Source organism: Rhinolophus sinicus, linkage group LG04 (genome assembly GCF_036562045.2).
Source record: "Rhinolophus sinicus isolate RSC01 linkage group LG04, ASM3656204v1, whole genome shotgun sequence".
Classification (NCBI taxonomy): Eukaryota; Metazoa; Chordata; class Mammalia; order Chiroptera; family Rhinolophidae; genus Rhinolophus; species Rhinolophus sinicus.
The window spans coordinates 176,984,031-177,007,800 of NC_133754.1; the positions used below are offsets into that span (position 1 = coordinate 176,984,031).

Here is a 23,770-nt window from a genome sequence, read left to right on the forward strand (position 1 = left end):
GGGAAGATAAATAAATAAGTAACTTAAGTAATAATTCAAGAAATAATAGTTTATAGATTTTTTTTTTTTACCAGAAAATGGCCTTAAAGATAATAGAATGCATTGGGTTTTTAAAACTTTGTATTAGCTGTAGGACTGTGTCTTCAAATGCTTTCTCACCTGGAACCCAAATATACAAACCATCTGGAAGCAGAGATGCTCTGTTAATCACAGCAGATGGTCAAAAGTCCGTGTACTGGGCTTCTCTGCTCCCCATTGTGACCTCTAGGCTCTAGGGACACAGTGTGACAATCATAAACCTAATGCAAAGTTCTCAGGTGCCAGATGTGAAAACTGAGATTCTCTCCTGGGGCGGCTTATCTCTGCTGTTCGAGCCCATTCACGTTTTTCTCTGACAACTGCCTTTCCATATGTTGTGGTTCAGGATGTTGACAGCCAAGGGCATTAGAGGAGGAAGTGATTACATCGGCCTGGGTCATTAACCTTCTGGGGGGAGGCAGGACTGGATCAGAGCCTACACAGCTGGAGGATTGGGGTCTGTGGTCATGGGAGAAATACTAATGGTGACACTAATAGTGACTACCCTTTATTTAAGATCAGCCATTGCTCTAAGCATGTCACGTGCATTACTCCATTTACTGAAATCACCAAGAAGAGGTGAAAAAACTATTTTCTACTGTCCAGATGAGAAAACTGAGGCTTAAGGAGTTAAGTAACCTGGTCCAGGTTAAGCAACCAGGATTTGGCTGCACTGGGAGTGGGAAGGGCAGTCACTCCAGGCTTTGGTGTTTTTTCCTCTTGTTCGGACCATGCTGAGATCGATTTCTCACTGGCAATCTGCTAATTGTTTTCCTGCTCTAGGCCTCAGTTTCCTCATTTATCAGGTGATTAGAATGGAACAGATACTCCCTGGGATCCTTTGCACGCTGTCACAGTCACGCTCAGTTTACGAGATCCAGGCCTTGGGTGCAGGTAGGTGAAGGGGGCCACCTAACTCCTCTCCCAGGCAATACCCCAGCCCACTCTCCAGCCTCTTGATTCTTGAACTTCTTTGACAAGAGACAGATCACCATCTTCTTGGTGAGAGGAGGGCAGGGAGTCACTGTGACCCACAGTTCTATCTCAGAGTGAGGAGGAGTCTTTCCTGAGGGCAGGTTGTGAGAGGAGAAGGAAATTGAGAGTCCAGTCTGGGGGGAGGTAGGCTCGAGGAGGGGTGAAGAGGATGGAGTGGGGGGGTCACCGTGGCTGCATACATTTTCACTGACTTCACCCCACTGGGGACTGAAAGCATGTTCAGTCATGAGCAAGGCCCCAGATGATAGCTGTGAGTGAGGCCGACAGCGCTCCTAGTCTCATCATGGCTACCTTCTAGTCGTAAACGAGCCGAGTGACTGAATCCAGTCAGCTAACAGCAGCCATGCTCCTATTGGTCAACAGCCCTTACAGCGTGCAGCCCGAAGGGGCCATTACTCCTTGCACTTATACAAACCAAACAGTCCCTGTTTTGCCCTCTGTCCCTTCTTTTCATTGCCAGCAGCATGCTTTGTCTCTGTCATATTCGTGGCTTGTGTTTAGTCACAACAGTTAGGGAAGAGCTTTCCTGTTAGCATCACCTTACTCTCCTCTGATCACTTCTGATGCCTGAACCAGGACATTTAATTAAATAGATGATTACAGGTTATCCGTTACCCAGTAGATTAGAAGACCAAATGGTACTGGGTTCTTCAACCCAAATTCAATACCTCCCAGTGGTAACTTATACACAGCTAATATCAACAATAAAACAAAGAAACACACAGAATAATCTTGTAAAAACTATAGTCTATAATATGCATTCTCTGCTTTGATGTGATAATTAAAAATGTCCCATGTTTCCTTCTGTTAAGCTCTATCTTAGTTCTTATTACACTTATTATAACTGGCAATTTACAACATGTGCCTGTTTACAATTTTTTTTTCTTTTTGCTCCACTGGAACATATGAATTCTACGAATACAGGAAATTAAATGAATTAAAGCCATTAAAGTAAAGCTCTGTCTTAATTCTTCAATGTCATTTCCCCTAGCTTAGCACAGTGCTAAACACATAGGATGCATTCAATAAACATTTATTCAGTGAATGACTAATATGCGAAACATTATCCATAAACATTTTTACTTAACAATAGTTAATGGTGATTTCACCATCATCAAAAACATTTATTAAGTATCTTTGGCCTGGCCTTTTTCAGGGTGTTATAAAGTTAGAAATTTGAAAAGAAATCTGGGGTTGTTTGTTGAAGGGAATTTCTATGTCTGGTGATTTTTCTCTATTTCAACAGATTCCCAGATTTTAAGGAAAGAAACAAAGCGCCTCTGAAGTTCTTTGAATTGTAGGCTCCAGAACTGTCCCTAGAGTTTTTCCAATTATCGGTGAGACCGGCCACTTTGCAAGTGCAGTGGGAATTACAATATATAATGGGGGTGCCAGTTGCACCTCGAGGGGATGGTGGTGCGATCCGGGCGGATTGCTTGGCAGATGGACCCTTTGATAAAGAACGCTCCTAAGATGCCAATAATGAGGAAAGCAAGGATCTTTGGACTAATAGTAGCCGACCTACTGCTTCTCTTTGGCCACCCAGGTGCTCTGTTCTAAGACCTTGGTTTAGCTATGCGTCAAATTCCTACTTTCATAGACCCTGGCAATAAAGACTTTCCCAAAGGTGGATATTCTGGGCCTCCAAGGCCCTTGGCTGGTCTGTGGAATTATTGCTTACCTTTGTGAGCTTGGGTTTCCTGGGCTCTTGGCTGGTACGGAACAAGAATACTCAATGTTCTAGTTCAACAGCAGTTACCATCTGGCTGGGGAGGGGGTGCAGCCTGCGGGCCCTCATCTCACTCTGTCCTGAGCATTCAGCCTGAGAGAGAAAAATCAGGAAGTGAGGAGAGCTCTTACTCAGGAATCAGGAGATCAGGACTGGGGGGGAAAGTGCCCCCCATCCTTGGGTCTCATTTTTCTCATCTGCAAAGTGCGAAAATGACCTCAGAGGAATCCTTGAGAGCAAACCCTGTAACCATTCAAACCCTGGTGCTAGGGGAAGGGTACGACTCTCCTATCTGTATTGAAGCTGTTCTCCCCACCTGGACCAGGAACCCCTAGGAGAGATACTGGAAGCTTCCACTAAATGTCTGGTCATTTTGGACACTAACATTTTTTTCTTTCTTTCTCTCTTTCTCTCTCTCTCTCTCTCTCTCTCTCTCTCTGTTTCTCTCCTTCCTTCCTTCCTTCCTTCCTTCCTTCCTTCCTTCTTTCTTTATTCTTCTTCTTCTTTTTTTTTTTTTTTTTTTTTTTTGAGAGAAAGCAGTGTGAAAAACCTCCTCTGATGGAGTTTTTTTTTCAGAGCTCAGCCAGATGAATTCCCAGCACAAGTCAAGACTTGGAAGCAAGAATGTGGGGCGGGGAGTAAGAGGCTAAGAACCAGGGGACAGTCTGCTCTCCCGCAGAGAATGCCTAAGCTGGGGGCTGGGAGGGCAGTGAGTGTGGGGTTGGTGTTTGCTTGGCTCTTCTGACCTTCTCCTCTTTACAAAAGGGGAAATGGGCCCAGGTAGGAGCTTGCATAGGAAAGTCAGAGGTCCAGGGGCCTCTTATTCTATGTTCTGGCACCCTTTTGCCCCCAAATGTCTCAATAATACCCTGTCCTTTCTTGTTCCAGCATTCACTTCTCCTTGGATAAATCTCCACAAAAGGGCCAGGGAGCGGGACGCATTAGTGTTTGTAGGCCCGTTGTGCGCAGCCTACATCTTACCCACAAGGGGTGCGGGGTTGAAGGGGTCACAGCAGATGTCTATTAAGATGGACTGATTTGCCATCTTAGGCGGATCCGGGAAAATATCATTCCTACCTTTCACATCTGTGGATTCTCAAAATGCGTTTGACAAGTACATTTTTGGCTTCTACTGTGAGACAATTTGCTCAGTTGAAAAAGAATGATAGTATATACATCTAGTGATACTTTCTGGGGACATTATTGTCTTAATCATTTTGGAGCTAAAACGGAGGCATTTTTAAAATGGAAAAGAAAGCCATTCTGTCGAGCTGCCATCCTTAATTACTGTCTTCTGTAACCAGTGTCCAGCTGCACAGCCAGAGAGCCTGGGGTAGGGCCCACAACTCTCCCTGGCCCCTCTGCTGAAACTGGAGCTGCCTGGGGAGGCGGGGGCCCTGGCACCAGCTCCTGCCTGGTCTTGCTTCTCCTTTCACAGAGAACGTGTCTGCACATGAGCCCTCCCAAGCCACCCTGGCCTCCCTCCAAGGACAGACCTGGAGATGGGCCACGGGAGAGGGTGCTCCTGGGAAGGACGCGTCTATGGGAAGCAGAGAACGTGGCACACAGGCACACACATGAAAATGCTTGCAGGATGGCCAGATCTTCCATGGTTTCAAGAGAAACGAGAAATCTGGATTTTTATGTGAAATTTCTTGATTTTTAGAACACTCCATGAGCCAAAAAAAAAAAAGAAAGAAAGAAAAAGAAAAAAGCTCCAACCAAATAAGCATCCTCATGAACTGTGTCTACAGGCCATTACTTGTGACCTCTGATGGAGCCAGGCATGCTACACACACAACCTAAGCAGATGAGCTAATGGCCCGTATGTAGCTCATGTGGACTTTGTACATTGCATGTGCTTGTCCAGGTGCAGACCCTGTGTGCACATAACAGAAACGAGTTATTGAAAATTTACATACTTACTCTCTGTCCTAGGACGTCGTTGTCCTATTTTCATTTTCCAGCTAAGGAAACTGAGTGTTGGAGTTCTCCAAGGTTGTGTAGCTAGGGGCTGGACTTGCATCCCAGGCCGCCTGACCGCAAAGCCAGTGCCCTGAACTGCCTGAACTCTGAACTGAAATTCCTGCGAATTTGCCTCCCTCACTAAGCCCAGTCAGGGACTGTTTTATTTGCCGGTGCATCCCTATCCCCCAGCACGGTGCTCAGTGAACACAGAAGGTGCTCCATAAATACTTGTGGGACTGTGCACAGACACACATAAACCCACACACAGGCATGTAACTCCGCCGTGACCAAGAACACCTGAACACTCACATTCCCACAGGCACACCCCCCACCCCCATCTCCCCCCCTCCCAGGGCATCACACAGAGCTGGGCCTCCTCAAGCCCCCCTGCCAACCTTGCCCCAAGCCTTCACAAATTATTTCCTGGAAATCTCGAGGCGGCTGTGGTGTTCTTTTTCCCTAACTCAGGAGACAGCTCAGCAGTTTTGTTTTTCAAAGTCTGGGACTCATAAACCTGTATCCTTTCTTCGTTTTTTCCACTAGAATTTTCCTTGGCCTGGTGCCTTTCCCCAGGGCCTTGGCCTGGAGGTTATACTCAGAGCGCCCTCTGCTGGGCACCGTCTCCCCAACCTAGTGGGCCGTTACAGAGTGGGGAGGGAGGGGACCTGTCTCAGTTTCAACTGCTTTACAGGTGGGGAAACTGAGTCAAGCGGTGGTGTTGGGGGGTGTGGGCTCATGTCAAGTGTGCGCCAAGTTTGGTGATTTTCTTCATTGTTGAAAATCATAAAAGAAGAAATAGCTTCTCGAGCGCAGACACAGCAGAGAAAGTCCCTCTCTTCTCTCCAGGGCCTCTGTGTGCGGTGGGTGGCAGAGGTTTAGACTCTTTATCAGATTCGACTTTATCCTTGAATCCCCACCAAATTCAATAGGTGAGGAAACCAAGACACAGAGAGATGTCAGGGCAAAGAGCGGGAGGAGTATCTACTGAGCGTCTGCTACCACGTGCTGGCTAGGCTGATGCATTCATTCTCATTTAATCTGCACAGCCGCCTTGTGAGGGGGGAGGACTTGTTCCCATTTTATAGATTAAGACATAGAGGCTGAATGAGGTCTCAAGATCAGAAAGGGACGGAGGAGAGCTTGGATTGGAATCCAAACCTGCTGTTCTTTTTTACTTTGCAGCCTCCTGGCTTTTTCCCACTTGGCTCCAGTGGGCCCAGGGTGGAGCTTTTGTGGCTGGGCTCATGAAGGCAAGGTTTTTATGGCCCTCCTGCTCAGAAAGGGGACCCCCTCTTCTAGGCCTCTTCCAGAGGGCAACATTAGGGGCCAAGGGGAGATGGGTTGAGCAGCCCCGTCAGGCTTGAAGCTGAGGGCCCCGGAGCTGGGAGGAGGGTCCTGGGACTGGCAGCTGTGCCAAAGCCCCCTGAACTCATAGTAAAAACAGGATTGGATGTCTTTATAAACTGAACTCATGAGAGGTTCCAAAGGGCAAGGAGTTTTCTGGAAAAGAAAGCAGATCCTGGAAGGTTTTCGTTTTGTTTTCCTTCTTAATGGGATTCTGGTTAATGACACAAGGAAATGAAGAACACATTTCGCTAAGAATTAGTCACTGCCCTCACCAACCCATCCTCCCTCCTGCTGCCCTGTTCAAAACCTCTCACTTCCTGCAGGAAAAAATCCAACCCCCTTACCTGGTTGGTCTTCAGTCTGGCTTGGCCATCTCTTCCACGCGTGTCATGTAAACGGACCACGTAGGGGGCTCTGTGCACACCTCCCTTCATTCCCACTGCTGGACATCTGCTCACACTATTTTGTCTCCATGAAAAAACTCCACTTCAGCTTCTCCAGATCTTAGTGACTCTTCAAGACCCTGCTCAGAAGTCACCTTGTCCACGGAGCTTTCTTCACTGTGCACAGTAGGAACCAATCTGCCTGAAGTTAAACTTAGAGATGCATCTTCTTGTTCCCCTAAGAGGGTGGAACCCTCGAGAAACAGTGTTGGAGTCATCTTTGATTCCCCTCTATGGGCATGTGCACGTGTGTGTGTGTGTGTGTGTGTGTGTGTGTGTGGCCCTTTATACCCCTTAGCAGTACAGTGCCATAGAAAGAGCCTGAGACCCTCAGTTCTGTCATTAGATTAGAGATGAACAGAGATCGTGAGCGAGCTCTTGTGTGTCTCCCCTTTTCAAGTCGAGAGAGAGGAGCTTTGTGGTGTCCACTTAGAGAGCTGCAACCATGTCTCTGATAGTGTGACGTGGGGGAGACACGGCAGACTGGCATCTGAGAGCCTCCAGAGAAATCTAAAGGATGACAGGTAGGTGCCATCTTAGACGAGGCAAAGCAGCAGTGCCACTGCTCGGAGCAGCCCGATTGCCCCAGGCTGGCTTGTGCACAGGGTGCTGAGCCCATGGGCTAGAAGTGGGCAGCGCACTGGAAGAGCTGATGTGAAGGCCTCTTCGATCTGTCCAACAGGGGGTGCAAACGGAAGGTACCGCTGGCTTCCTAGGGCTGCAGAGGAGTGAACAATGGGACACCAGGTAGTGTGACGCCCACATAAGGGTGACAGGTCCTCAGAGCTTGGGGGAGTGTCTGGAAATTCCAAGGATGTGACCACACGAAGTCAGCTTTAAAGCCATCTTACAATAGTACTTGTCAAGTAAGAGCTCTCCTGCTCTCCTTTCTTCTGCCTCTCCTCACCACCCCACCTTTCTAGCCCTGGAGAGGTCAGAAGTCACATCTAGCAAACTGGGGAGGGAGGTCTGGGGAAAGAAAGACGCAGCTGTCCATGTCCCCATCCCCAGCTGGAGGGGTCCCACCTGCAGGAAGCCATGGTTGGGAGAAAAGGTTGAACTTTAAGTCAAATTTGGAATTTTGCTTTTGTTTGGGACTGAGCGTCTAATTTATGACTAGAGTTTGGTGAATGAAGTGATCACAGGACTTTCTCTTTCCTAAGGGAGATCAGAAGAGTCCCAGGATGCTTGAGTTTTCATTAAAGGGCAGAGGAAGGACTTCTCGCCCTTTCCTCTGAATGAAATTTTTATAGGGGGTTGGGAGACAAAATAAAGTTGATTTATGATTGTACACTGTGCGTCTTCCTTACTCAGTGTATTGACTTCATTGCTATTGTAAAATGGGTTGTCTCCTTCCATTATTTTTTCTAATTGGTGGTGTTTGGTTCTGTCACTTCTTCCAAAGCAATTAAGACCCTGTGCTCACCTTGGATAAAGCCATTTAACCATCATCTGAAAGTTCAGCTGTGCTTCCGGCTTCAGACCCCTATCTGCCTGGGATGTGAAGGAGCCTCACGTTCAAGGGTTGATGGATTATCGTGTCCATGTGACTTTACTGTTAGTTCCTGTGGGGCAATCAAATTCTGATTCTGTTGTTCTTGACTTGAATTTATATGTCCCTTGTGCCAGTCTCGTGCTTACGGATACAGAGAAAAATGACCCCTGTCCTCAAGAAGCTCACAGTGGGACAGAGAGACACAGATAAGCTCCAGGACACCCAGTGCGTGGTAAGAGCTCCAGCCTAGGTGCGTTCACAGAGAATGACTTATGGGAGGTTACTGAGTCCACTCCTGAAGCTGCCACAAGGCCTGGCCTGTGGTAATGACTCTGCCCCAGGCTGTGCACTTCTTTTGCAAAGGTCAGTCCTTCCAGAAAGTCTTCCTTTCTTAACTCTACTTGCACTCTCATTTCTTCTTTACTCTGCCATCTCAGTGCTTTCCAATTCAGCCTTGTGTTCACTTGCCCTGGTGCCACAAATACGTTGAACAAACATAACCTGCAGGATACAGTGATGTGCAACTGATCCCAGGCCATTCTGAAGCGTTGGAGCTGGGAGGTGAACACAGAGAACTTGACATCTGCTTCTCATCCAGACCTTTATTCCACAGTGGCCATCGCTGGCTTTGTGTGTGTGTAACCTGATCATAAGCATTTCCAGGTCGCTACCTAATTTTTATAATGATCCTCTTTAGAGGCGGCGTAATATTTCATGAAATGTGTGTACCATCATTCATGTAATGATTTCTCCCTTTTTAGACCATCACTTAAGACGTCTTATTTTATAGCTCACATAAAGTACTTCAATAAAGTACAATGCATTGCTTTATATAAGGTAATTCTAGACTCATATATCCAATTGCTACTTGAGCTCTCTACATGGATGTCTCAAAGATTCCTCAAATGTAACAAGGCCCTCACAGAAATTCCCATTCTCTTCTGTATGAGATTCTCATGGCTGCCTTAACAGAGGACCACAAACTGGGTAGCTTAAAAGAACAGAAACGTATTCTCTCACAGTTCTGGAGGTTAGAAGTCTGAAATCCAGGCGTCATCAGGATTGGTTGTGAGGGCTCTGGGGGAGACTATTTTCCATGCCTCTCCTGCAGCTTCTGATGATGGCCGGCAACCCATGGCATTCCTTGACTTGTAGACACATCACTCCAGTCTCTGCCCTGTCTTCACATGGCTGGCTTTCCTTGAGTGTCTGTGTCTTTACGTGGTGTTCTCCTTTCTGTGTGTGTCTGTTTCTGTGTCCAAATGTCCCTCTTTTTACAAGGACACCAGTCACATTGGAGTGAAGGCCCCCCACTTCTGCAGTATGACCTCATTTTGCCTTGACTGAGTACATCTGCAAAAACCCTATTTCCAAATAAGGTCCCATTCTGGGGTGCTGGGGATTAGGATTTCAACCTGTCTTTTGAGAGGGGGACACAGTTCAACCCATAACATCTTCCTCCTTCATTGCCCTAAATTTGCGCCTTCTGCTGTCTTCCCCAACTGTATAAGTGGCGCTGTAGCAGCTCAAGCTGAGAATCCATGAGTAAGCTCGATTCCTCTGCCTTCATCACCTCCATCCCAATTCCTTCCACAAACCCTGTTAGTCCTACCACCAAACGCATCCCCAAACCGTCCATTTCCCTTCATCTCCATTTCTACCACCCTAGTTCAAGCTACTACCACCTGTCACCAACACAGCGGCAATAGTTCCTAACTGGTCTCACACCCTTGCTTAGTACACTCTACTGAACAAAACGCAAACATCTCACCCACACTTACAAACCCCTACTGACCTGGCACCTGTCGTTCCTCTAACCTTATTTCCCATCACTTGTTTCCTCGATTCAGCCACACCAGCCTTCTTACGGGCCCCGGGACCACTGGTCTCCCTTTCTGGAATGCTCTCTCCTGGGTTTTCATGTGGCTGCCCCCTTCTTGTCATGAGAATCGCAGCTTAAATGTCATCTTATTTAGCGACATTTGACAGACCTTCCCTGACCACCCAATCTAGAGCAGCCACCAGTTCTCTATCACAGACTTTAATTCTCCGCAGAGAATTTAGTAAATATATTACTTTTCTCATTTATGTGGGTATTTATGTGGGTATTTCTCATTTATGTGGGTATCTCTCCAATAATAACATAATCCCCAGGAGAGCAGGGACCTTATTTATCTTGATTACACCATCTACAACAGTGCCTGGCACATAGTGCCTCGTACTTAATAAATATTTATTGAATGATTAATTCTGTACAGAAGATCTTTGTGTACAAAGTTTTCTTTTTCTTTATATAAATAATCCAGCAGGGAGATCACTGGATCAAGGGATATACACATATTTTGGTTCTTGAAATGTATTGTCAAATTGCTTTGCAAAGAGGTAAGATTAGTTTTTATTTGTTAGGCAAACTTTTGAGTCCCAAGTGCCAAAGTAGTGATTTCTGGTATGTAGGGGAGGCATGGAGGGAGGGCATGGGGCATAAGTAGGGGTGGCAGGTCAGAGCCGCCATCCCTAGTGAGTCAGGGTGCTCAGTGGCAGAAGCGACAAATCAGCCAGGCCACGCAGGCCTGCCTGGGGCAGTGCACACAGGGATACCCGCCTGTGGCATGCACTTGGGCTTGGTGATGGCGGCCGGGATGAGCAGAAGAGCTGACAAGTGCACCTGCTCTTCAGCACAATGAGACCCGTCCTGGAGGCCATGTAAGGGAGTGGGTGGTGGGGGGCAGGTGAGGGCACAAAGGGGGGCTTGGATCCTGTGGCTTCCTTTGCAGAGGCCATTTCTGGATCAGAGATTTTCTGTTTATGACACGGCACTTGGAACATTAGGCGATTCAAGCACCTCTGTCATAAGCCTCCAGGAACAGAGAAACCTGTTTCACACAGTTCTGCACACAGCCAGGCCCATTCAGCAGCGCCATCCCCTGTCTCCTAGAATTGCTACAAGAGCTAAAGAAGTAAATATGCATAAGGCACTTGGAATAATGCCTGGCAGATAATAGGGATCGGCCAAGTTTGGGCTTAGTCCTAGCCCAGGTATGTCACCGGGCTGTAAGCTTATAAGTCAGGCAGCCTGACTCACTAGCATTAGATTATTCTGCCTCAAATACAGTCTCCAAGGGCAGAATAATCTAGTGCTAGTGAGTCAGGCTCCACCCCTTGCTGGCTGAGTGACCTTGGGCAAATTATCTAACCTCTCTGTTCCTCAGTTTACTCCTCTGTAAAAGTACCAACCTCATTGGGTTGTGCTGTGGATTAATTGAGTCGATGAATATAAATAACATAGGACGGTGCCTAACACACAAATGGATCCTAGAGAGTTAATGTATTAATTAGTGCCCAGACCTGCCCTCGGCACATTGTGCAAAGGCAGCCTACTTGTCATGTACGGCCCTCCTACCTCATCTTTTACTCTTTAGACCTCTTTGTGTTTGATGCCCTGTGTTTCTCTTGTCCTCAGAGTCCCTCGGCCTTTTCCACAACCCATTCCTGGGGCCTTGTACACAATTACTCTCAACTTCAGTGTTGGCTTAGGAAGGGCTGCTTCCTTATGCAAGAATCCCCGACTTTATAGGACACTCTATAAGCTTGCCGGGTCCAAAACCAGCACCACACGCACCACATGCGAGATGTAGAGTTTTCTCAGGCCACCCCAGACCAACAGAGGCAGAATCTGCATTTTCATAAGTTCTAAAACAATACTTCTTAAACTTCAATGCGCCTATGATTTTCCTAGTGATCCTTTTAAAGTACAGATTTCTGGGCTCCACTCCCATAAGTTTCTGATTCAGTAGGTGTGAGGTAGGGCCTGAGAATTTGCATTTCTAACAGCTCCCAGGGGATGGGGTGTTGCTGGTCACGGGATGCACTTTGTGAAGTGCTGCTCTAAGACTGACAGCTTCCAGGACCAACGAAGTGAAGCTCTAACAGGGAACTTTGTGGCACTGGGGGAGATTGCCTTTTAAGACAGTGGACCTTTCCTGGTTTTAAAGAGCACATCAGAAGGTCTCTGCTTGTGGTATCTTAGCACAAAGATGCTTTTGATTATTAATGCCCTATCCATATTTGTTTAAAATTCCACAGTTTACAAGTTCTTTCATTTGATCTTATTTTATCCCGCAAAAACCCTAAGTTGAACCAGGAGAACCTGTTACCTCATTTCCAAAAGAGAGAAGTGAGGCACAGAGAGCTATGGGAGTCAGAGATCACACAGCCAGCTAGCTGCCACCTGCCGTGACTGTGCTCCCTGAGTTGGCAAATGGGTATTATTTCTAATCCTTATCACCCTCCAAGGCTGACAATGCTACTCTCCCTTTACAGAGGGTCAAACTGAGAGGCTTGGCAAGGTTCAGGAACTTTCCCAACGCCACCGATCAAGGCAGTTCTTACTTCTTCATCATATCAGTTCCCCATAGTAACAACTCCTTTCTCTGTCTCTTACACACACACACACTCACTGTAGCCACACTGAGGGGCTGTTTCTCCAGCACTTAATGAATGTACAGGCCACAGCTCTGCCTTTTGTGTTCAGAGGAGAAAGGAGACAAGAGGAGGATGAATGATGACTGCCCCTGCCCAAGGCCCTGACAGACCCAGGACACCTCCTTTCTGGTTTCTCCTCCCATCGGGGCACATCTCCTTTCTCTTTCTCTGTGCTCAGAAAATTACATTTCAGTCTTGGCTCTGATTTCCTAAAGATTCTCTATTTGGAAAAAAATTACTCAGCCAAATAATTTTTCCGCAGCTCCAATTTTTCTTGCCTTAGTCAGCTGCAACTCCCCTTGCACCTACCCCTGACAATACCAACAGAACACACACACACACACACACACACACACACACACACACACACACAAAAGCCAAAACTCCAGCCAAACATCAAAGCCTCTTTCAAGGACAGTTCTGATTTCTCTCATCTCATCTACTAGAAATGTTAGCCCTGGACCCGACCCGGGTAAGGTCTCTGCTTGCCCACGAGGCCAGCTGGTAGGAGAAGACAGCAGGTACTGATACTGACACGAGGGAAGAAGAGCCTGGCACTCCGGCTCCAGCCCCGGTTTCCTTGCGGGGCCCTTAGAGAGTCCCTGCTCCGGCTTGGCCAGTCTCCTCACCTGTGAAATGGGCGGAGGTTGACTAGACGATCTCTAGGAGATCTTTAAACATCTGTATTTTGTGATTCTACATAGGAGGCTCACAGGATTCAAACGTCAATTCTGAAGGAAGGTAGGGGCGCCTGTTAATTCAGGGTCCTACAAATTGTGTTGTCTCAATGTAGTAAGGGGTTTCAGAGCACATTTTGCAAATCTGTTGAGTTTCTCTCTGGTGCCGCCTTCCTGCATTTTTCTACACCAGCGTCAGTGTTCCAACTGCTCTAGTCCCCTGGCCCCTGAGCCTTCATCTGCCTCACCTGTTGTCCTAGCATGGGAGACAGCTTAGGACGATGACACACACTTGCTGGGTCAGGGTGATGCTGAAGCCCAGGGAGGCAGAATCTTTGCTCAGATCGCACAGTCACAAAGTACCACCTTCCAGTGTGTGAGAAGTCCGTCCGGCTCAAAAGCTAGGCGCCTGGGCCCCAGAGCCCCAAAGATGCCCTAGCCTTCGAGAAGGCACACAGTGTCGTCTCCAGGTGTCTCAGCTGCTTCCTTGCTACCAACATGGTTGTGAGATGTCAACAGGATACTCCACAAATGTGTGGTTAACAACTGCAAGTTACATTGATCACGCTCGTCCCTTTCTACGCGTGACCTGTATTGTCTCTTGTAAGACTCACAGAAATCCTTTGAAGTGGGGATTATTAGCACCTTCCTTTTTCAGATGAGAAAACAGAAGCTTAAAGAAGCAAAGCAGATGTTTTCTATTAACCGACTCTCCGAGCTGAAGGGCAGGGGATGTCGTCAGGGTCAGCCTCCCTCCCCAAATGGCTCCTGCGACATGTCTGGAAGGAGGTAGTGAGAGAGAACTAGGTACCTCCTCGAGGGCCTATTCTATCTTCCAATGGCTCTGGCTATAAGAAAATGCTTGTTTATGGAGAGCCAAAATCTATTTCTCTGTAACCTCCACTCATTTGTGGGGAAAGCGCTGGGCTGTCAGAGGCCTTGGGCCGGCGTCCCAGGCCTGGCACTTCACAGCGCTGGGACCACTGGCAAGCCACTCTCCTGGGCCAGTTTTCCCAGGTGCAAATGAAGGACTTGGATGAGATGAGCTCTAGGTTCTTCCTGGTTTGGACACTTTCGGATTATGTAATTCATGATTGTACGTAGTGCACACATATCTGATTATAATGATGGAAACAGTGAAGGAGGAGACACTTGTTCCAAGGAACAGATCTGTTCCTGCCAACACGCCTGCCAACTGAGAAGAATCCAGAAGGTTCTTAGAAATGAAGTTCTCATCTTGTCTTAAAACAAAGCCCCTCCCTCTCTCCCTCCCTCCCTCCATCTCTTCCTTCCCTCTTCTCTCCTCCACTGTCTCCTACATCCTTTCCTTTCTTCCTCCTCACTTCCTTCCTTTCCTCCTTTCTAATTCAAAGGCCTGAAGGACTGTTGTAATCTCCCAATCCAAGTTAAAGATCATGTTCTTGGTGATAGGTTTCTCACAGCACATTAAACATGCACAATCAATCTGTTCTCAGGAGTAAGGAAAATCCACAGAAACAAGATCCAGAGTTGCTTTGCGTCGCTGCGAACCTCCCAGATTTGGCTGCTAAATTCCCAGCTCTTGAGGCAGAGGTTTCCAGTCATGAGGTCCATGCATGGGTTTTCATGGTGGTCTCTGACATAGTATGCAAGTTTGTGCACTGTGTGCGTAGGTGCATTTTCCAGGAAAAAGGGTGTGTGAAAGGGAAGAGCAGCCCTCGATAGCTGGGAGCTAGACTGGGAGCTGGGCCTTGGTGTCCCTAGAAGCTGACCTGGCACTCAGGGCCAGGCTGTGGTGTTCTCTATGTCTGATATCATAGAACACCAACACCAGAAAAAATGGATCAAGCCAAAAAATAATAATACTAAAATAAAATAAAATGTAAAAAACACCAAAAGACTTCTCCATAATCGTGTTAGAGAAGAGACTAAAACAAGAACATTTTCCAAACCACAAAAATGAGCAAATATCCCCTTTTCTGGGTGATGTGACTGCTACTTCTCTCCCTCCCGTTTGATGAGAATTAAGATACTCATAGCATTAGCCCTGCTTCTTGACAGCGTCTAATGCAGAATGAAGCCCTCCATCCTTGAACCTTCCCTAAAATAATCCATCGCAAGCCCAAATCCTATGTTAAGTCCTTTCTAGCACGCTTCTCCTGAGCAGCTCAGGGTGCCCAGGGCGTGTGTCCTCTTTCACTGCAGGGTCAGTAAGCTTACTGTTGTTAAACAACCATCCTCTCTTGCCTGGTTTACTGCAGTAGCCTCTTGACTGGTTTCTCCATTTCTACCCTTGCCTTGTTTTCAAAAGAGCAGGTAAAGTAACCCTTCTCAAAGGTACGACAGACCACGTTGCTCCTCCGCGGAAAACCTTGCGATGACTCCCCCTTCCCGCCCAGCAAGGCCCACGCCCCTTCCAGGACCTGCGCAACCCTGCTCTTCCGAGCTCGCCGGCACCTGCCTCTCAGCCTCCCTGCTCTTCCCGCGACGCACCAGGCGGCGGCGCCTGCTTTGGGCTTGGGTGCGAGGTGCCCCCTCTGCCTGCAGCACTCATTCCCCTCTGGCCGCATGCCTCACTCTTTCACCACCATCAAGTGTTGGCACAAATCCCACCTTCTCACTGAAGCCCACCTTGCGCTGACCACCCCATTTAAAATGTCACCCTCCCTTGACCACTCTCAACCCCCCTTACTCTGCTCTACTTTTGCTTTTTTCCCCCCCGTAGCTCTTATTACCTTCTAACATTCAAGGTCAAGCCCTTAATTATTGTCTTTATGGTTTATTGCATGTCTCTCCCAGCTGGAATCTAAGTTCCACCTGGGCAAGGACCTAGGTTCCAAGGGCCTGGACTACAATTCCCAATCAATACATACTTGTTAGATGTTGCTGAGTAAATTAGCATCACAGGGGCTGGAAAGTAAGACTGACCTTGGCTCAGCATCCCTCATTGAGAAACAGGGAGCGAGGCAGCCTGTCTCAACTTGGCTCATTGTCGATTCCACAAATTTTCTTAAGACAGTTTCCTGAACTTCGATTGTGCATGTGCCAACCTCATGATTTTTGCCCTAAGAACAGCCTATACTTTTATTTACTTAAAACGTTCCCTTAAATAGACTTACTTCTTGACAAATACGTTTATTTTAAAAGAAAAGTGTATGTGTTGGCTTTTACGTACTGCTTATATTTTTTCTAAAACAGATCCTCCTTGACTTATGATGGGGTTACATACCAACAAACCCATCATAAAGTGCAAGTATCGTTAAGTTGAAAATGCATTTAATACATGTAAGCTACCGAATATCACGGCTCACTTAACCTAGCCAACCTTAAATGTGCTTAGAACACAACATCCAAGAACCTCTGGCAACACGGTTCCCTGTAGAGTATTGGTTGTTTACCCACGTGATCGTGTGCCGGACCCAGAGCTGCAGCTCCTGCCGCTGCCCAGCCTCTCGAGAAAGTCCTGTGCCGCAAATAGATAGCTCGGGTAAAGATCAAGATCCAAGATTTGAAGTATGGTTTCTACTGAGTGAGTATCACTCTTGCACCATTGTAAAGTCAAAGAATTATCACTTGAAGAACTGTAAGTCGGGAACCGTCTCTGCATGTTGGAATAAACATATAGCTCGGGAATGAAGTGTTCATCTGTACCGCCTGAATCATCATCTTACCCTCAGTGGACCTGCCTTATGCTTTTCTCTTCAACCACAAAGCCCCTCCGGCCCCCCGCTACCTCCCCAATCCCACCCATCTTTCTCCAGGAAGCCTCCAGAAGCTCTGCCAGCTCACTCCATGTCTCACTTCTCTGAGCGCCCTGCACACTTGCAGAAAGAAATCCCTACCCAACATTTGGATGCTTCTGTTTTACAACATAAGATTACAAACTATCTTCTTAGAGCCACAGATTAAAAAAAAACTTTGGAGTGTGCAATGCCCTTGTTTTATCGGCCACCAAAGAGGTGAGGGGGCTTTCCCCAACCCCCGCCAGGGGAAAGCCAAAACTAGAACTCAGGTCTTCAGATGCCCACACTCAGTGGGGAATCCACAAAAACTCACTAAGTCCCTCGATTGTGTCTGGCATTGTGCCAGGTGCAGGAGCTACGGTGAGTAGAATGGACCCAGACTTTGCCCACATGGAGCTTACAGTGGAGCCAGAAAACAATTACACATGATTAAGTAAATAATTGCAAGTGCCTTGGAAGAGAAGTACAGGGTTGAGTAGGAGCCCCAGGCTGTTTGGAGGGACACGAAAGCCTCACTGATGAAATATGTTTAAATGCACAGGAGTGAGCTGAAGAGGAGCTGGCAGATTTCTAAATGGTGCCAGGCTAACTCACAAAGGCCTGCTTTGATGTCTGAAAGCTCAGCTGCATTGTGTATGAATAAGGCAGCTGTGGCCTGGCCGGTTGGCCACAGTGCTTAGGGAGAAGGCAACCCTCCAGCTCAGAGACTCGGGTGCCACCCTGACCCCCCAGTGCTGCAGTGGTTCCCTCAAGCCTGCCTTAGAAAGAAGGTGACAGCAGGCACTGCAGGCCTGCTCTGAGGGGCCCTCACCCCTCACTGGCAGAGTTTGGACATATTGGACACGTTGGTTGCTTTTGCCAAGGGAGTGCCTACAATGTGAGCGTTGACATTAACAAAAATAAATCCTTAGTTCCTGGAAGTGGAAAATCTTAGTATCACTTACAAGGCACACACAGCAAGGCTTCGTGGAGTTTCACCTAACTGGTAAAATGCAGATCTTTCAAAAAGGGAATGCATTTTGGTCACTCTTACTTTTACATGAAGAGTTCATCTTCATGTTTCCTTGTGATAGTTCAGGGGGCCTGGTTAAACTATACATTTTCAAGAAATTCCAACTGCATCCTGCCTTAGCATTAGAAAACAAAACCCCACAAGCAAAGTGATGCAGTACTGTAGAAGAGGGGTGCGTTTAGATTGGGAGAGAGCCTCGGGGTTTGGACTCCGACTCTGCCCATCTCCTCATCTGTAAAATGGGGATAATAATAATTCCTGTACCTCATGAGATGCTTGAGACATTAAGTGGGAATATATGTGAGAGCGCTAATGTGCTGTAAAACGTCACTTAAAAATGATGCTCCTCTAAGAAATCCTCTTTTATAAGGCTCAAACCGAGGCTCAGAGACCTGCTTAGGGCTAGAAAAAAGGTCTCCTGATTCCCACCTACTTTCTTTTCACTAGGTTGCTGCACTGAGGCCTGCCTTCCAGGAGAGCAATTATTGGCAAGAGTGAGTTTCTGGGGAAATGAATATGTGCTGAGAGGGAAAGGAGTAGAGGGACCCCCACGGGGGTAAAGAGAGGGCAACAGAAGGGGAGGGGCAAGGACAAACTCTCCTACCTTCTCAGTTTGCTGAGGTCTCTGAGGTTAGGCCTTCTCAGGTCTCAGTGCCACCTTCTCCACCTCTTTCAATTTGCCTGTCTTTGTGTGGTTGAAGCCGACCTAGCATAAAATAACACATTTTTCTGCCTTTTCGCACATTTTGAAAGCAAAGTCAGGCTTTAATGATCAGTTTTCTGTTCCTTGGTATTTTCTTTCGAGCAAAGGCTGTGTTTTTGTAAGATACTACATTTCAATGGGCTATTCTTTCCGTCCCGACACACATTCCTGAGTGGTAGGTTTTAGGAGGCATTCCAATTTATTGCTTCTGGTGTCCAATAACCTTGGAATGAGTATCTGTCTCCATGCCCCCCAAGGCCACGTTATTTCAGAAAGTTACAGCTCTTAAAATCGTTCTCTAATAAAAGCGAGTGCCACTAATTCTAACTAAAGTGAGCTTTCCAAATAAGACCAGCTGTGAACATTTAAAAAAAAAAAAATGGAAGAAAAAATTTCAACAACCAGAGTCAATAGTGAAAACTGAACGCAGATGAACTTTTTCAGGCATTTTCGCAACCGTTTAAGAAGATGTCTTCAGCAAACTCATCTAAATTAGCTAAAAATGCTTCGCACGAGGGACACACTGAGTCTGTAGGCCAATATTCAATCCAGGTTGAGGAATCTAAAGGGTAGATGTACCTGCCAAGAAAAAATGAAAACGAAGCGTTTGTGATGATGGCCCCAAATAGAGAAGAGCTGAATTCAATTGAACTTGGGCTGTTCAAGTCCCCTTGGGTCAGGCTGTCAGCCAAACTATTCTGGAACGACCTCCCCCTAGGAAGGTCCACAAGCCCCTGACAGTCGTGAAGCTTGCTTGGGGCCCCCACAGTGAAAGGCAGGAATGGAATCTGTTTAAACATCTATTTTTTAAAAAAACAACCATATTAAAATGTGTATTTAAACATTTTCCTTTTTTCAAACAGAATAGTTGGAGAACTTATTGAAAGAGCAGATGGGGTGCAGGGGGCTTGGATGAGCACCCTCAGTCATCTTCAGACACAGGTCTTCAGTTGGCTTATCTGTCAACGAGTCCTCAGCTGCCCTAATGGGTTTAAATAGTTCTTTGTTTTCAACTTACATTATTTCATTTATGCTCCTAATGGTTTGTTGGTTAACAACAGAGCACATAAGAAACGTGTATTCGAGAATAAATTACACTCAGTTTTGGAGGGAAGATCAGAGACTTCAAAATATTGAAAATTGATGACTTACTTGAAACTGAAATTGTGTTTTATCTGGAGGGCTTCTTTACCCATAATTAAATAATGTCTTCCTTTTTGCAGTTCAGCATTAGTACAGGTCATCTTTTTAATGAAGGTGATTTCAGAATCTTTCTCAGCAACAGCTTCACCTGAGAAACATACAAATAAGGTTATCACATTCATGTTACTATGTCACAATTATAAACTCTCTAAGCATTCCAGCCCCTCATGGCTATTTATTAGTGAGTGTAAAGTTATATCGAAAGGCTAATGGCTATTGCAGAGTAAGAATGTCCATATGGTTAAGACTTCAGACTTAAGTCTGAAGCCTGGGTTATACCCCAGCTCTGCCACTTCCTGGCTGTGTGGCCCTAGACAAATGATTTATGCTCTCTGTGTAAGGGCTCAGTCCCCTCAGCTGAAAAAATGGGAATGGCAATAAAACCTACCTTGCAGAACTGCTGTGAGATTTAATGGGTTAATATATGAAAAGTGCTTAGAACACAGTAAGCGCTATATAACTGCTTGTTATGACTACTCTTGTAGAACCAGTGTAGGAATTTAATGGTTATTGTGGGGACAGAGTCCCAGAGAGCAGTTTCCAGGCTCTTGACCTCATGTGGAAAGGTGCTGGCTCGAGTAGTAGATGGCCATCAGCTGTGATCAGATGACCATCAGCTAGAACTAGTTGGCCATCAGCTGTAACCAGTTAGCCATTAGCCATTAATGTAACTGCCATGGCTACGCTAGCAAGGGCGGTTAGCAAGTGGATTGTGGATTGCAGATTGTGTTGATCCTACTTCCTGTGTCTCTCCCCCGGCTACCAGTAAGACTGGGGTGCAGGAAGACCCCTCGTTAGGGTACTGGGGGATGTTTGCTTTTGTGTCTCCAACCCAGCCGCCATGGAGAATATAGTGGTATGACTCCCCTATCTATGGCTCCGTGGGTGTTCTCTTTTGGCCTCACCATATCCTTCGTTCTTGTGCAGGGAGCGGGAGCTGAGTCCCTGCATTACAACCAGGAACTAAAAGAACCTTTTATAGTTGAACAGGATTAATCTCCATATGTCAAAATAAAAAAGTAGTTGGTAGCTGGCAATGTATAATTTTGCAGAAAAGTGCAAGACATATAAAAGACTTGGGAAATTTTAAGTAAGTTAACTTTGGGATTCCCAAAGAACTCAAAAGTAGCCAATAAGCTGGACCCCTACCTGGAATGTATTCCTCCCCATGTTAGCCTGTTGAATTTCTCCCCATCTTTAAACACATCTTCAGTTCTCACAGTATCCAGTAAACACTCCTTGGTGTTCTTTGTCATAAATACCTGCCTCCCCCTTACTCCCATTATACTTGAATTTCTAGCACAATGTTTCACTCCACATATCTGTTTCAGCTGGGCTGGAAATTCCTTGAGGCAGGGACTGGGTCTAATCCATTGCGATATTTTCAGGACTGGTATCTACTTAGTTATTAAACTCTGGCAGAGTCACCCTAATTATGAAATCCCGAAAAACTTCTGAAAATGTTGGTATATAGTATATAATAGTAACTGCATAGATGATCAACTTTAGTTAGCAATATAAATTCCAGTGCACACACATTAGTTCAAGCTAATTTTCTTAGGCTTGCCTGATGACCATTAATACATGATTTCCTCTTGTAGCAACATGTAAACAACATTCTCAGCACTATTTACTGATTGAATTCCTGTCATGGTAAGCAGTGTGGCTATTCGGTGCCTTATCAATATTTTTTAAAACCTTTTGTTATGGAGAAGTTCAAGCATAGTCGGAAGAAGAGAATACTTAACCTCAGCTTCAACCATCTTTTTTTCATTTATATCCTCGCTTACTCTGAGCTCACTGTTTTAGGAGAAGTGCCAATTTATCATTATTTTTGAACTACATAATTGCCCTTGATTCTAAATAGTTATGTTTTTATGTTGGTTTACTGTTAGCGTGCAGCCAGTCTTGTGTAAGTGGTTAAGTATGTGGTGTTTTCCTATTTATATAAATTCAAAATTGACATATATAAAAAATGAACACCCAAAATAAAGACATATCAAAGTACGTAAAAGTTTCTTAACAGACTTTACAAATTTTTTTTTATAATTATTTAATCTTTTTGCCCACTTCATTTTTTTTTAAATGTGTCTCCTTGAAGAGAATATAAGTCTATGAAGGCAGGAACTTCTATTCAAGTTGTGTCCTCTGTGTCCAATATAATGCCCAGCACATCATGACTACTAAATAACTGTTGAATGGAAGAATGAATGAATGAATTCTCACCAGCTTTGTAGACATCCAGGAGGGTTGCAGTGTACTTGACGAAAACATTTTCTTCAGTGATGGATGTAATACTAACTTTATAAGCTGGCAAAAAAAGAAAACAACAGTTCATGCTCAATGCCAATAATACCATATCCAATAGAAGCCAGAATTTGTCAACCCGATGAGAAATGAAGTATGGCACGCTCTTAAGGGCACCTTGAGGTAAGTCTTAGTTCCCCCAAGAAGCCTTCCCAGATACTCAGTCTGATTCTGCTGATCATAATTCTGATGATACTTTCTACTTAGAATCATTAGCCCTGGCCTCCGTTATGGAACTGGCTGATTAGGACAAGAACAATATTAAATTAAGACAGAAGCAGGCAAAACAAACCAAATAAGCCTTTGTTAGATATAAAGTTCAGATTCTGATCTTTTAAGATTAGTGGAGTTGTGCCCATGGGGTACTTTGAAGAGCCCTTTCCTTCTCTGCAGGCTGAAGGTGGGGGGAGGGAGGTTGGGGGGGGTTATCTATAATTTAGGCCCGCCTGTGAGTCTCCTCGTTCCCTCCCTTGCTTTGATACCTCCATGGGCTTTGATCTTTGGTTTTTGATAGGATTCTCTTTTCTGACTCATCTTTGCTTGGATTGGCAGCTATCTGACATGAGTCACTCCCAAAGCTGTTTCGTCTTTATTCAGGCATCCATGGTGTATTTGACCTCTGTTCTGGAATGACCAGCTTGAAGGGACCCATCCCTTCTATGTGGCCTGAGAAAAGATCCTTTTGTTTTTGCTTTTGATGGGGTTGAATGACCTAAAAGTTTTTGTCCATTTTTGAGATCTAAGCTACTCAGCTAGGTATCAGAAACCTATTTTAACACAGAGAATAAGTCCAATCTGCATTTAGTTTATTACTTTCAAGAAAAGACTTTTAATAGATGAATGAATGAACTCATTGTAGCAGAAACAAAGACTGTGTAAATAAGTGGCTTAAAATAGAAAAGATCCTTTTCTATTTTATGTCCTTGATTTCACGTTCATAAATTTTTATGGTGGATATGAGCAGTGCACCTACTGTGGGCATAGGTGGAGAGAGGGAACTGTTTTATTTTGTTTCTATTCTGTTATTCCAGTAACAACCTGTAGTCTCCAAAAAAGCCAGCAAGTTGTTTTTTTTTAATGTAATAAACTAAATCCAGATTGCATTTCTTTTCTGTTAAAATAGGTTTCTGGTATTTAATAAGAGTGAAAATAATTTTAAATGGGAGAAAGAAATAATTTAGTGAAATTTTTGTTTGTTAAAACAACATATAGTATTCTCTTCAAGTCTCAATATATTTTAAAACTGCAGTGGATCTTGCCCGAGTTGGGTAGCTTTTCGGCTTTAAAAAAAATCAAGATGAATTCGAAAGAAAGACTATGAACTATACAAAATTCATTATGATGGCTGTATTTCCATCAACAGAATTCAGTGTAATATAATGGAAATAATACTGGAGACTAGGATGCTTCCTGGTTTGACTGATAACATCCTGCTTGGCTTTGAGCAAATTTAAAAATTTTCCTGAGCCTCAGTTTCTTCACTGGTAAAATAGGGATGATCTTCTATTATCTCAAAGGAATCTTATGGGAAACCATATATGAAAGCAATTGATAAACACAAAGTGCCAAATCAACTGTACTGATTTTTTTGTTTATAAATAACGCCCT

General features: G+C 45.4%; 1 protein-coding gene across 1 annotated transcript in view; it reads right to left on the reverse strand.

The window, feature by feature from the left end:
* Positions 1–18,693: 18,693 nt before the first annotated feature.
* C5 (complement C5) overlaps positions 18,694–23,770 on the reverse strand; it is a 74,716-nt gene continuing 69,639 nt past the window's right edge. The window contains exons 39-41 of the mRNA XM_019731219.2: positions 22,082–22,165; positions 19,805–19,943; positions 18,694–19,231 (exon numbers count right to left, since the gene is read on the reverse strand). Of these exons, the coding sequence (XP_019586778.2) occupies positions 19,093–19,231; positions 19,805–19,943; positions 22,082–22,165 (362 nt within the window). The 3' untranslated portion in view covers positions 18,694–19,092. The remainder of the gene's footprint in view (positions 19,232–19,804; positions 19,944–22,081; positions 22,166–23,770) is intronic.